General features: G+C 41.4%; 1 protein-coding gene across 1 annotated transcript in view; it reads right to left on the reverse strand.

The window, feature by feature from the left end:
- Nucleotides 1-15,524, reverse strand: part of tmem266 (transmembrane protein 266) — a 33,383-nt gene that overhangs the window by 14,183 nt on the left and 3,676 nt on the right. Inside the window, exon 3 of the mRNA XM_023287790.3 lies at nt 3,112-3,300. Coding sequence (XP_023143558.1) covers nt 3,112-3,300 — 189 coding nt within the window. The remainder of the gene's footprint in view (nt 1-3,111; nt 3,301-15,524) is intronic.

Below are 15,524 nucleotides of genomic sequence, written 5' to 3' on the forward strand. Positions count from 1 at the left end.
CAGTCAAAGTGGCAGGTTGACCCATATGAACCATCTGTCATTGCTGCAACGCCTCACACCTCTCAGTCTGGCCCCTGGAGATCAGCGGCATATGTTACTGCTGCTGTGGACAGCAAGCTCATCTGGGGACGATAACCCAGGATGAGCTCAGGAGATGCTCTGCAGGAGGCTGGGCTCCACCTAGTCATAAGGTCACTTAGGTCAGCGATAGAAGAAAATGTTGATTTTTCATCTTACTGCTGCACTGTTGCTAAGCACAACGGGTTTTGCTTATGCCATGTCTAATATCTGTGACAAATAGTTGAGTAGAGTAGTTTAATAGAGCTTCCAAATTTGATTCAACTATGAAAATAATGAAAGTACCAAAATATTTTAACAGTCGGTTAGTGTATACTTTGCACTGACACACACACAAATAGCGGACTAGTCTATTCCATTCCCTTTGTATTGTCCCTTGTAGGAATGTCCTGCTGCAAGGTTGGTTAGGTTCCTACAATAAAAACACAAAAATAGCAAAAAGCGTGAAATCTCTCCATTTTTTAAAACTTAAAAATAAAACAACACAATAAAACCAACAATAATTAAGTCATGGATGCAAAATCACACCACCCTCACCTTGGACCTTCCAGCAAGTTCTGAAGAAGATTGAGCAGCTAAAAATCTATTAATAACTCCATCCAGCTCACCACTGCACAGAATCTGCAAGTACTGTGTGTGCCCCTTGTGGTCTGCAAGAACATCCACCTCCTACATAATCACCCACGTCTCCTGATAAAGAGCCATGAGAAGCTGCTATGTGAGACTAAATGTGCATCTCTGGTGTGTATTCTTCTGCTCTTTCTCTGCACAGGCATATGGAACGAAACAAAACCAAAGCCTTGGCTTCAAAGATTTTGACTCACTTCACAAATAATGAGTCTTTATTTCCTATCTCTGATTATGGATATGAAAGTGGCCAGGAATTAATATAGACCCTCCAAATCAAATCAGGAAAAAAAAATATTAGAAAGTACCTGCTTATATATCTGCTACCACATAATATAGTCATATCCAGAAAAGGGCATAATAGATGTATACTGTAAGTTATGATGAAAGAATGGCCATAGTAGCTTATGAAAGCTAACTGTCTAGCTAATGGCTAAAACTGATGCACAGAGTGCCTGCAGCACTACGAAAGGAGCACTGGTTTACATTCTTGTGCACAATCATTTACAAAGTGCTAAAATTAGCCTACAGTAAGCTCAGTAAAAGAGTCTCCATGACGGTACTCTACATTCCAACGAGAAAAATATTTTTACAGAGCCAACAGAGGAAAATAGATTAGTCAGTTCATTGCTCCATCACTAAGGTCTTCGGTCGCCTTGATTAATTTATAATCATGCAGCAGAAAACACATCCCATCATGATGTCATTCCTTGAATGTTACACACGTGAGTCACAAAGGCGGCCGTAACCTGTGGCTCTGCTGCTTTTCCAAAAGAGCTTCCAAATGACGACTGTGTGCATGAAAGGGTAATGACAGGTATGTCTAGGAATGTCACTGACCTGAAAATCAGGAATTCTAATCTGAAAAGGTCATCGAACATACCGCAGCACTCACACAGGTGAGACTTCACAGCGTTTCTGCATATTTCAAGCTCGGTCTTTAAACAGGGTGTTTCTCTGATCACAATCAATGTCCCCATACTTTTCATGATAAAGAATTTTCATTCCTCCAGAGACATGTCTTGGCACTGTATGACTTTTCCATCTCACAGTGCCAACTCCCAGGGGACCAGGCTATCATATGGTGCCATATGAGACTGCCCGCTGTGATGGTAATTTTGCCGGGCAGCCTGATCCTGCCCTTTGCCGGAGCATTGCTATGTGTGCGTTTTCTGTTTGTTTTACGAGCAAGAGAGTGATATGAGAAAGACAGAAGAGAGTGGGTGTATGGGACAGGACCCATCTGTCCCTGCCCTCTGTCCCACAGAGCCATCGGCCTAGACCAGGCCAAACCAGGCAAAGTCCAGCCGGACACGGTCAGCTGATACACATGGGCTTGAATGGCGAAATGCCGGATGCTCTAATTAAGCTTATGCTGTTTGTCGACTTTTTCTGCATGGATGCCAGCATCGCAGTGAGCCAAAAGGGTTGTGAGTCACGCTTCCTGAGTGGAGAGCCATGGACGCTTGCTACAGGGGTGCTGTAGGAGGGGTGTGTCCTGTCCTGAGAACGCTGGGCCTGCAGCATGGCGATGTGGTGATAAGAAAACAACACGAAACCCAGGACAAACAGACCACATGGACAGAAACAGTACCGCCACGGGGCTCTGACATTTCAGGAAAGCTATGGTGCTAACGACACTCTGCTTTCTGCCAGAAATCGACATTGTGAACAGAAGCCTGTCTGCTAGAGAGAAATTGCTGTGTCATTGAGCTGAAATGAACACATCAGTGGAGACATTGTCCATTTAACACGGAGACACTAATAAATTCATTGCCAAATATCCTCGACTCGCAGACTCCAATATAAAATGAGGAATGATTCAATACGCCAGGTGTAATTACCATGTGCAATAACGAGCTATGGAGAGAGTGACGGCAGAGCTTTTCTCTGCCAGGGTAGATTATAGATTGCAGTAATTGCAATTCTGCCTTAATTATGAATATAGCACTTTCATGCAAAAAGCAAGGCACAATGTCTCAAACACCATATCTCTATCTTCTTACCTGTGGGGGAAAATATCCAGAACATCAATCAATATTTAATTACATTTTGGGCTTTTTAGTATACAAATTAATTATAGAAAGATTTCACTGATAATCGTGGCGCTAATTTGTTTCCAGCTTCCCCAAATCGTGCAGTCTTTGAAACTATTTAAATGATAAGCGATAATAATGATAATTAAAGTGCTTAGTTTCTTGTCGTTTCAGAAACAAATCATAAGCTTCACATCCCCTGAATACAGTGCCTCTTTTTCTGTGTGACCTCACTGAGGTTGCTGTTTTGGGCTACAACAGTTACAAGTGCTCATTAATTACATAATTGCCTCAAGAGGTTTTTATTACTAACTGTGGCCAAACTTCCAACCCAAAACAAAAAGTGGAGGACGGAATTTATGGGACCCACCCCTCTCTGTTGTCCTCTTCATCAGGGTTAGAGATGAGCTGGGATCCGGCGAGGGATATGTCCAGGGCCGCCAAAGGCAAGTCTCTGTAGGCAAAGCTGACCAGCTGGACAGGGGCCACACACTGGTTTTCTTCCTCTACCTGCTGGGAAATGACCTCCAGCTCTGAGGTTCCAGCCTGGGGAGGGGCCCTGTGACACACAACACACCACAAGCAGAGCAGCATTATAGTCAGAGAACTCAAGTGTTTGCTTTGAGTATCATCCGCGGGTGGCTTTGCATGTTTTAGCTGATTGTACAGTTGCTAAAATTTGTATCTGCATGTTGGCTGTAGGGTGAGGTCTACGGCACAGATGGTAGAGTTGTAGTGCAAGGTTGTATGAAAGTGTGCAGTTTGTTTGAATTAGCCAGTGCAGCTACTTTGAAAATGCTCCAGCTAGAATGATTAGAACTAGTGGGACAATGCTTAATTTTGATGAATGAAAACATAGATACAGTGTGAAATTTCTTATTTTCAGTGCTTGTTGGCACCCTCAATAGAAACACATTTACCTGGAAAGCTATGACAAGCTGATCTACATGTCTTATTGGCAAGGTGCAGTAAAGAAAGTCTCAAAGCACGGAAAATATGGTGTTTTGCCTGTTTCACAATACCACAGAGAGAGTTTATTGATTAAAATATTACACAAACCATCTGCAACTAAAAAGCATGTGCTTTATATTCCTGCTTTCAACAGCACTCATAAATTTAGACTGATTTCATACCTTCCAAGCAGTAATTGGTTTCCATTCATCACTACGAACTTAAAAATTGCAGTGAACAGTTTTCATTCAAAACATGCAGGCTCACATTTTAAATATTATTTTCAAACTAGTGTGCTAAAACACTTTAAATTGTAGTCTGTGAAGAACAATTTAAGGAAGGAAATTATGAAAACTGAATTTAGAGCACATAAACTGTGCTTATGTGAAGAAAACCCTAAAATTATAGAGTTAATGGCCACTGAATGCTCAAATTATGTTGCAAAAAATAATGGACTTGTAGGTAAAGCTTCCCATTTTTTTTGATATCATGAAAATAAATGAAAAACAATGGCATATGGTGGCAAATACTCATAGGAACCTATGGTATATTTTAGGAAATGGCTTGGCCAAAGACACATCATCAGCAAAACCATACTGGTCTAAATTTCATAAATTATATTTTTATTCTGTTTGTCCCCCCTTTTGTTTGTTCACTTCATGTTTTCTGTGAAGTTTGCTATATTTGGCAGAAACACACAACATGTCATTTTATCTGCCAACGAGATCTTAACGCTTAAATATTCAGGGAGGGTTGTGATCCTGCAGAGCTCAGCCAATAGCGGACAAGGAGAAGTCACCCTGGAACAGGAGACTCACATTGCTTGGCTGCAGTCCCAGTTCAGCCAGTGTGGAGACATCAATAACTGGAGTACTTAACAGTGGAGGAAGGCATTGATTACAAGACAGAGGGAACAAAAGCCACTGGGTTGGTGAATTCTACAACCTCTGTGCTGGAGGTGAAACAGAGAGGGAGGAACCAGTTAGCAGAAGATCACTGAGCAGACACACCTTCCTGTTAAATGTTAATGTAAGCAGGCCTGGAAAGGAAAATAGGTCTCTCTTTATCCTGATTTACTTCTTCACTAATAGCTGTTTAATGGACTCCCTTGAAAGGTTATTTTGTTATTCTCACAGGAAACTGAGATTCACTTGAACTATATTTGTCATATGGCACATAAGGACTAGAGAGCACAAACTTTTCTTATTCATGTTTTCACTGTATGTCCTTTCTCCATTGAATTATTTGACCCTTTTGTTATGCAAGTCCAGCTATAGATGTGTTTCAGCTTTGAGGGTCAAACGCTCATATATTAACATGCCAGCCACAAAATACGCCGGCGCATCCCAGTGTTATCTGTAGAGTTGGCACATCTGACCAGCTGCAACAAGGATGCTAATCATTCATGACACACACAAACTGTTTAGTGCATCAAAATCACATTTCCAGACAATCACAGAGCAGGCCAGGAGCCATTATGTGCAGAGCCCAGTGGAGTGGCTGGTTGCCATCCTGGGGAGGGAGTGGAGGCTTCACATCCGAACACGCTGCTCCCTTCAACAATGCAGCCAAGGGCAGCCAGCAGCATGCTAAAGGCTAGGCTGTTTTCAGAGGCGTGCAACATTAGCAAACGCCACGAGCAAGCAAAAAGGTTAACATAGAGCATGCATGGCTGCAGGGAAAACCTCACATCCATACAGAGTAGAAGCTAATGCTATCCGTAAAACCCACAAGGTGCAGAAACTACAATTCTATACTAGATAGTGTTCCTAAACACTACCCTGATGCAACAAAGCATTGTATTGTTTTTACAGTTGTGTCTGAAAGCTGCAGTAGGATGAAATCTGGGAAAAAGACAAACAAACAAATTCCACAATTAGAAAATATGGCCTTTCTCTTATAGCTCATCCTCTTTCTGCCCTGTGCCCATCCCATCAGAGGAGCATGGGAACATGTGTAAAAAGAGTCAAGTCAAAACTCAACATCCATTTTTGGCTTCACATCAGAGCCAACACTCTCCTGCATGAAAATCCTCTGTTTACTCATTTAACCCACATCCAAAGGTGAACTTTGTTGCTCTCAGTGCTATCTCATCTGATCAGGTCTGAAATGTCTTGTTACTGACCAAAGTCTCCAATCACAAGGTACATTTTTTGAGGCCCGAAAATTGAACCAAGCGAAAGTGCAGGAATCTAGCCTCCTCACAAACTGAATTACAATATCCTGAAATGTTCATCTGGAATTTTTGCGTACAACCCAAAAAAATACAACCTACACCATCTTTAAGGCTGTGGTTACATCAACTTGTTATAAGATGAAATGGTAGTGCAAATTTTCATTAACTTTGAAGCAGTCTGTGCTGTTAGTACATAAAAGAAAAACAATAACCGTTTATACTGACTAAACTAAATATATTGGTCAAATAAGTAAAATATTCTTTGGCTTTATTTTTTTGTTTTAATGGCCTAAATATAAAATTGTGACAGCATATTTCAGATAATATTGTAGTTTTTGAATCTAATTTTCTCTGTAATTAATGGCAGGAATTAGCTCCTCCAGAGTATCACCAATCCATATTTATTTCCCCAGTATTTCTCATTTCATCACTACAAGCCACCAAGATCTAATCCTAAGTTACAAGAAAACATAAAAAAAAACTGAGGGCTCTCCTTTACATTCAGTTTACTGACTTGGCAGTTTAGTGTTGTTTGTCACAACATAACAGGCTCGATAATTATTTACGTTCAATTCTAAAGAAAGAATATGCGTGACGAGGTTTTGATGGCGTCATCATTTATATCCTTTACAGGGATATTCCCTTGTTATGCATTTCTTGGACATACATAAAAGAAAGCCTTGCTAGGCATTTTCAATATGAATATCTCCTTGGCAAGACTCTCTGGAGTTTCAATGAAACTCAGTTGCAATCTATTCTAGCCTCAGCTTCCCGCAGCCTTCTGTGAGAAAGGTACTCAAATACCACTGAAGTCCAATAGTGCTGAACTCAACAGAAAGTAAAAGTAATTTATACATTTTCACTCTGACTACAAACACAAGTGCACACAAACAAGGTCCTAATGCTGATAAAAGACTCGTTGGGAGGGGATCTGTCAACTTGTAGTTAAATGTGAGTGAAAAATGAGTCAATAATGTCCAAACATAAATACATAAAGATAAGAATTAAAGCTAAATCCAGTTTGAGGCTACAGCTATATTAATTTCTAGTTCATTTCGTAAAAATGTCAGGACAAATTAATTGCCTTTTATATATTCTGCTGTGCATTGTTATCTATTGTCAAAATCTGAGGTAGAAGTTTGAGATCACTAACACCAACTTTTCTCTGTGCTGTATTAGCAGATATAGCCTTCTGGTTTGAGAGGTGGTTGTGGTTGAGTGGGATTTACTTCACATTTCCACACTGGCTGTAAAACTGCAGCTGACATGTCTTATATCATACCACCGAACCCCAAGCAGCCAGGTGTGACTGTAAAGCAAGGCAGCGCTTATGAAGAGGAGTTTATGTGCAAGAGTCAGCTTCTCATGCATAAATTATTGTAAATATACACTAAAACTAAACACATAACGCCATGTGATCCCAAAACAGCACAACAATGATCAAAAGCAGCCCTGCATTCTGTCAAGGTGATAAAAGACGAGATTACAGCCTGTCACTTCATTTATTAAATCACCTATTCTGAGCAATAAATTCCCTGCTTCTGACACTTCAATGGATCTTAAAGTGCTGCCTCAGCATGAACTGTTGGTTTGCAGAGGGCATCGGTATCATTGTCATTCGGAGTGTTCCCTGCCAGCATGTCTCTGGCCAGCCGTCTGTAACCCAGCGGTTCCGTCTTACCCAATAAGTTTGTACGTGGACGCTTAGCTGCTCGGTGGTGCACAGCAGTTCACTGTCCTAATATCATCACAAGCCTCTGACACAATGGTGCATTTGTAAGATCAGATATTTTTGGCAGCACCTGCGGTTTTGAGGTCCAAGGAGAAACTGACAATTCCTCTGCATCAGCGAAGAGTGACGGTGTTTTGTTCTTTTGTCTTTTTACTCTCCACAGAGAAAATGGATCCGCTTTGAACTTGTTGCAGGGTGTCTTAAACATTAACATCCCAACAGCAGACATATTTTTACTATTGTCAAAAAGAGAAATATGGATCAATGTCAAGAATGTGTCAGTTTAATCTTGATAACAGATCAGCTGGGCACTGCTGTTTGTAGCAACAGAAGTAATAAACAGGAGTAGTGGTGCATTTGTTGGGAATTATTTTCAAAAAATGACCATATATTGCTAATAAGATACAGTATATACCAGGCTTTGGCTGCATGAACAATAAGGAACAATACATTTTTAGTTTGCATCATCATTCGATTTATTATCTTAAAGAGGAATCTAAGTTTGGAAAAGTACATAAATATAGCAGGCAGTAAAACAATTAAATTATACTTAATTGTAATTGGAGGAACAGATTGTTAAAATTGTTAAAATAATCCTATAATCATTAAAACCATGACACATTATTGCCTCTTATTTCACTAGACTAGAAGATGTATGTGAGAGAATTTACACTTAAAGTTTTGTTATTAAGAAATTGTAATGAATATATTTCATCAATATATTTACCATTAACCTGGAAAAATTTCTAAATTTCAGCATATAACATTTAAGGATCTCATGTTGTGCCCCTTGTTAGTGAATTTATTAAAAAACAACGCATCAACAGAAGGTGCTTTTTTCGTTTTTTAGTTAAAAATCTTGTATAGATGGTTAATTTTACCATGACTGTATAACCCCTGGTTTTAGATGTGTTCTAAGCAGGTGGTCTTAGTGTCTGTCATTTTAAATGCAGCTGAGCCTCTGCTGTCCACGCCTCCTTCAGGAAGAAGACTCTCTCTGCGCCTATGATAGACCAGGTCTCTCTGTTGCTTCTAACATTCTCTTTGAGTGATCATTTTACATGGAAATATTGCACAGCTGTTATTTTCAACTTATTGTGTGGTGAGTTTGTCAGACAACATTGTTGTTATAAAATCTGTAGTTTAGTGGCGCAGAGACACAGCTTGGAAATGGCTCTTAAATGGCTGCTGGTTAACATGCTGTCCTAACGGGCTGCATTTCAGTCACTGTTTCATTCTGTGGCCTGACAATAGAAACAGGAAAATATGCAAATGAGAGTGACTTTATTGGGAAATTAGCTGTATAAAATGCAGTGTATGCGAGCACAGAGAGCAGAAGAGAAGTAAACAGATGTAAACTCTGGATGAGCTCATAGTGCACTTGTTGGAGCCAAAATATGATCTCTTTGTTTTATTATTAGGAATGTTGGTATGACTGTGTGGGTGTGGCTTTAGGAGCCACGGGGTTGCCCACTGTCGGGAGTGGACTGCATATATACTGGCTAATGAATGACTGAATGAATGCAGGTGTGCAGTTTGGAGAATGAAGCCAAACAGTTTTCGACCGTGTTCAAACGCCGTGTCAAGCGGATGAATGTTGTCAGATTGTATAATACTGGTTTATTGGAGACTTAATGCTGATTGAATGATAACTTACCTGCAATGCTGGCAATAAATGAAACATCAGTAAAAACGACCAGAGACACTGTTTTAATTTGAAGCCGCACATGTCAGACTAAAGGACACCAACTGCCACCTCAGTGACTACAGGTAAAGTCACTACAAAAGTCGAAAACTGGCTTATTGTTGAGAACACGAACTATTAAGTTGAAAGCCAGGAAGAGGATCAACGTTGGACGTTTCAGGCTCCAGAAACTGTCGATCGCTGAGGACATCGCTGGATTTATTGTCCTATTGAACAGTTGCTGATCACTGAGGACATCGCTGGATTTATTATCCTACAGAACAACTGCCGATCGCTGAGGACATCGCTGGATTTATTATCCTACAGAACAACTGCCGATCGCTGAGGACATCGTTGGATTTATTGTCCTACAGAACAACTGCCGATCACTGAGGACATCGCTGGATCGGAGCAATTGGGAGCCGCGTTGTGTAGCGGGATGTGAGGACGACGCTGCTCGGCCTGCTGTTTACTTCAGACAAGCGGCACGTACAGCGTATGGACAACAGGTATGTTGCGCTATCAACACAATACATGGCCATAATTAACTATAAACAATTGTCCAATGCGATGGTAACGAACTGAACTCGAACTGAAATAATTGTGACGTGTTCTATTTGTGAACTGAGGTGTGTGTTATATTGGTGAAGGTATTTGTGATTCAAACTTGAAACAAGAAATAGGCTGGTGTAACTGATCCAATGAAAGGTGTTGTTTATTATATTTGAGAGCACTGTGTGATGATGGAGTCTGAAAACGTACAAGGTGAAACAAATGATCAAGCATTGTTGGTTGAAGCCACGGCTGAAACGCAGTCCACGCAAACGACAAATAACGGTGGAAAGGAAACACAAGTCCTTAAAAAACACACAATCAAACTAACCCCAAAGGCCTTAATGGAAAAGTTGATCACACTACAAAAGGTTCGAGCATCCAAACTAAATAAGGCAAGTAACTTGCAAAAAGTAGTGCGCGAGTTAATGGAAGACAGAGGATGTGAAACAGAGGTGCGATGCTCTTTTCAGAAATATTTGCATGTATGCAAGGAAGCCAGAGAGGCACACGAGTCTCTTTTACCGTTATTACCTCCGGAGGAAAAGGACAAACACGGAGTATGGTTTCAAGCAAAAATGCTCAGTATTTATAAATTTATTGATGACATGGGGAAAATGGATGAAATGTGCACATGGCCAGGAACCTGTTGAAACTGTGAATGAGGAGGACGTGGAATATGAAATCAATCCCCATGACAGCATTTCTAATGTGGGCAGTAAAAATTCTACTGGGAAAAGTCATACAAAATCGTCATCTAGCAGATCCTCTACGTCATCAACACGCTTCCAGGTGGAGGCAGAGAGAGCTGCACTTGCTATACGTGCTGCAGCCTTAAGGGAGAGGCGTGCACTGGAGGAACAGGAAGAAAGAAGTGGAAATGCTGGAACTTGACACACAGCTGGCTGCTGCTGAGGCTAAGGTAGCAGTACTAAAACCCCCCAGTCACCAAGCTCCATCAACCACATACTCAGATGGAATGGACTCATAGAACAGAAACAAGGCCAAGGGAACCTTCAGGCACACTAGATCCTCATGCCAAGGATTACCAGCCCTCCCTATCACAACCACCTGAATCACAACAACCATTTTTGCATCAGCAATCGTCACCATGGCAGCCATCCATTCAACAACCATCCATTCAACAACCATCCATTCAGCAACCACCTTGGCAAGAACAACAATACCAACAGCATGTATATTGGGATACAGAACAGCACAATAAATTGAAACTACAATACAGAAAACCCTTGAGCAAACTTCCTGTAGACCCTCCTGAGCAGTCAACCAATATTTTTATTCAAAACAATGATGAAACATCAGCTGTATGCAGCTTATTACAAAGACAAAATGAAATAACAGCATTTCTAGTGGAGCAACAAACTTCTCATCTATTGCCACTGAGAGAGATTCCATATTTTGATGGGGATCCTCTCCAGTATAGAACTTTTGTCCGAGCATTTGTACATTGTGTAGAGCATAACACGAGCAACAGAGGTGATTGTTTGTACTTCCTCGATAAATACACCAGGGGTCAACCCAGAGACTTGGTACGTAGCTGTCAACACATGCCACCTGACAGAGGGTATGAAATGGCAAAGATCTGTTGGAACATCATTTTGTTGATGAATACAAGATCACTGCAGCCTACATGGAAAAGGTGCTCAGCTGGCCACTAGTGAAGGCGGAGGATTTAAAATCTCTTCAAGCTTATGCTCTGTTTCTACGTGAATGTTGCAACGCCATGGAACATGTACAATACATGGGAGAGCTAAATATGCCAGCAAACATGAAAACATTGATCTCAAAGCTTCCATACAGGCTAAGAGAAAAATGGAGAGTCTCTGTGAAGTCATTGAAAAATGCAATCGTAGGCCACAATTTACAGACATCGTCACATTCATTGAATGTCAGGTCAAAATCATTTCTGATCCTGTCTGTGGAGACATTCAAACCACACCAGCAAATACAGGAAGTAAATCTGTGAACAAATTAAGGTCAAACCCACAAAGCAAACCCAGATTCAAAGGAGACAGCTTTGCAACTGTTACCACCATTGAAACACCAATAGTGGAAGATCTAGGAAGGTTTAAGCAAAACAAGGCATCTGCTCACACTCTGTTTTAAAGGTCACACATTGGACCAATGCCCACAATTTGACAACAAAGCACACCGGGACAAGATTGCTTTTGTAAGAATGAAAGGAATCTGTTTTGGCTGCCTTCACTTTGGACACCTTAGCAAAGATTGCGAGAAGCGCTTGACTTGCTTAAAGTGCAACCAAAACCATCCCAGTGTTCTGCACATTAATCAAAAGGAGAAAGCAAGCAGCACAGATACCAACCAACAAAGGAAACCATCAGTAAACAATGCACTAGTCTCTTTAAAACCATGTGGACAAACAGGGGCCGGTAACAGTGATGGGATTTTGTCAGTCTTGCTTGTACAGGTGAAATCTAGCAAGGGAGGCAAAAATAATCCAAACGTATGCTTTTCTGGATCAAGGCAGTACAGACACTTTTTGTTCAGAAAATCTCATGTGAAAGCTGAATCTTACTGGAAGGAAAGCTCAAATTAGCCTGTTAACCATGGGAGCAAATACATCAGTATCCAGTTACATGCTTACGGACCTGGAGATCTCAAGCCTCACTGGAAAGCAGTTGTATGACCTGCCCATGGTTTACACCCAGAAGAGGATGCCAGTGAGCACAAATAACATTATAAAAGAAGAGGAGTTGGCCAATTGGCCATATTTGAAAGGTGCTGTAATTCCTCACATTCAAGCAGAAGTAGAGTTGTTGATTGGTACCAACGCTTCTAAATTGCTTGAGCCATGGGAGGTAATTAACAGTCGTGGCAATGGGCCATATGCCATTAAGACTCTATTGGGATGGGTTATTAATGGTCCCCTTTCGGGACACAGAGAGGAACAGTGTAAGAGTGGCTACCCTGTTGCTTCTGTGAATAGAATCTCCATTACAAACTTGGAGCAGTTGCTGATCAGTCAGTACAAACATGATTTTAATGAACGGTCATCAGAAGACAAAGAGGAAATGTCAAGGGATGACATAGAGCTAATGGAGATCATGAAGGATTCATGCAAGATTAAAAATGGTCATTACACCTTGGAACATAAAGATATCTCTCTGCCAAACAATGAATGTGTTGCTAGGCAACACATTCTTGGATTGAAAAGGAGGTTTGTGAGAGATAAGAAGTTCCACCACAAAGCCTCAAAAGGAGTCAGAGTGGATGACTTGCTGACCGACAGAACATTGATTGAAGGCCCTGAGTTTCTGTTGAACCCAGAGGAACAATGGTCATCTATTAGCTTGGAGTACAACATTACTGCTAATGACCCTGAGGTTAAAAAGGAGCTCACCACCAATGCAGTAATTGTAAATACACCAAGTCCCACACACCAACTGATCACATACTTCTCCGACTGGAAGCGGTTGAAGAGGTCAGTTGCATGGATCCTGAAAATAAGGAAGACTCTATTGGAAATGAGTCAACAACGAAAAGAATTGAGTCATGAAGATGTAGATAAAGTGGAACAGGATATGCAACGCATTAAAGCGAAATTAAAAAATCAGAGTTTGACTCCAGACAACCTGTCAAAAGCAGAAATGGCAATCATTTGCTTCATGCAGCAAGAAAGGTTCCACGAGGAACTTTCTGTGCTGTCCTCTGAAAAGTGTGAAGTGAAGGAGAGTTCCATCGACAAGCTGGACCCCATCCTGGAGGATGGCTTAATTCAAGTAGGAGGGAAATTGAATAGAGCAGCAATGTCTGCAGAATCTAAACATCCTGTTATCCTCACAAAAGACCTCCATGTATCCAATTTGCTGCTCAAGCACATCCACGAGCAGGTGGGCCATGGTGGGAGAAACCATGTTCTCTCAAGGTTGCGGAGAAAGTATTGGATCACTAGTGCCAATGCAGCAACACGTAAAATCCTGTCTGACTGTGTCTTCTGCAGGCATCATAGAGAGAAGTTGGGTGAGCAGAAAATGTCAGATTTGCCTCTAGAGCGCATTGTTCCTGATTTTCCTCCATTTACCAACGTTGGAGTTGATTATTTCGGTCCGATTGAAATCAAAAGAGGCCGATCCATTGAAAAACGCTATGGAGTCATTTTTACCTGTATGGCATGTAGAGCAGTCCATTTGGAGGTTGCCTACTCACTGGATACAGACTCCTGTATAAATGCTCTACGCAGGTTTGTTTGTCGACGGGGACCAGTCTCTCATGTACGATCCGAAAATGGAACCAACTTTGTCAGTGCCGAAAAAGAGTTGAGGGAAGCTCTTGCTGCTTTAAATCACAGCAAAATACAGTCAGCGTTCCTGGAGGAAGGAATGAAGTGGAGCTTCAACCCACCAGCAGCCTCTCATCACGGAGATGTATGGGAGCGAATCATAAGGATGATTAGACGTATACTTACCTCAGTCTTACGCCAACAAACCTTGAATGACGAGGGGTTTTATACAGTACTGTGTGACGTTGAAGCCATCCTGAATGACAAAACTGTCAGGAGATCCCAACGATCTGGAAGCTCTCACTCCCAATCATATTCTCACCATGAAAGGAAAGCCAATCCTACCACCCGGCTTGGTAGAGAAGTCTGACCTTTACCTCAAAAGGAGGTGGAGACAAGTTCAGTACATCTCAGACCTTTTCTGGAAACGCTGGTTGAGAGAATACTTACCTTTGCTACAGGAGCGGCAGAGGTGGAGCAAGAAGAGACGGAGTCTTGTCCCAGGAGACATTGTGCTTATCGCAGATTCTACAGCGCCACGTGGTTCTTGGCTGCTTGGAAGAGTCCTGGAAACCTATCCAGATAGGAAAGGATTGGTGCGTTCTGCAAGAGTAAAGACTAAAACTAGCACACTGGACAGGCCAGTAACCAAACTTTGTTTGCTTCAAGAAGCTGCAACCAAAACAGTTTAATATATACAAGACTGTGTTTATGAAATTATTGGCTCCATTATGAAATTTATGTTGAATTGTTCAAGCCTCCTGCGTTCTCAATTAGGGGCTGGTGTGTTGGAGCCAAACTATGATCTCTTTGTTTTATTATTATGAATGTTGGTATGACTGTGTGGGTGTGGCTTTAGGAGCCACGGGGTTGCCCACTGTCGAGAGTGGACTGCATATATACTGGCTAATGAATGAATGAATGCAGGTGTGCAGTTTGGAGAATGAAGCCGAACAGTTTTCGACCGTGCTCAAACGCCGTGTCAAGCAGGTGAATGTTGTCAGGTTATATAATTTTGGTTTATTGGAAACTTAATGTTGACTGAATGATAACTTACATGCAATTGCCGTCAATAAATGAAACATCAGTAAAAACAAGCAGAGACACTGTTTTAATTTGAAGCCGCACGCGTCAGACCAAAGGACACTAACTGCCACCTCAGTGACTACAGGTAAAGTCACTACAACACTGACTGAAGCACAAGAGGCAACATGAAAACACAGTATCCCACCAAGTCTTTGTTTAGTTGTGTCAGACTGGTCTTGAAATCTCCACCATCTCTGATTATTGTCCTTTAGCGTTACAGTTTCAAAAGAGCTCCGACCGGCAGTATGATTAAAGCTCATGGCGAAGCTAGCCACATTAGCCACACACCATGCTAACACCAAAAGTTTTCCTACTGCTGTAGCAGCATTAAAACCAATAAT

The sequence above is a fragment of the Amphiprion ocellaris genome, chromosome 3 (genome assembly GCF_022539595.1).
Source record: "Amphiprion ocellaris isolate individual 3 ecotype Okinawa chromosome 3, ASM2253959v1, whole genome shotgun sequence".
Lineage (NCBI taxonomy): Eukaryota > Metazoa > Chordata > Actinopteri > Pomacentridae > Amphiprion > Amphiprion ocellaris.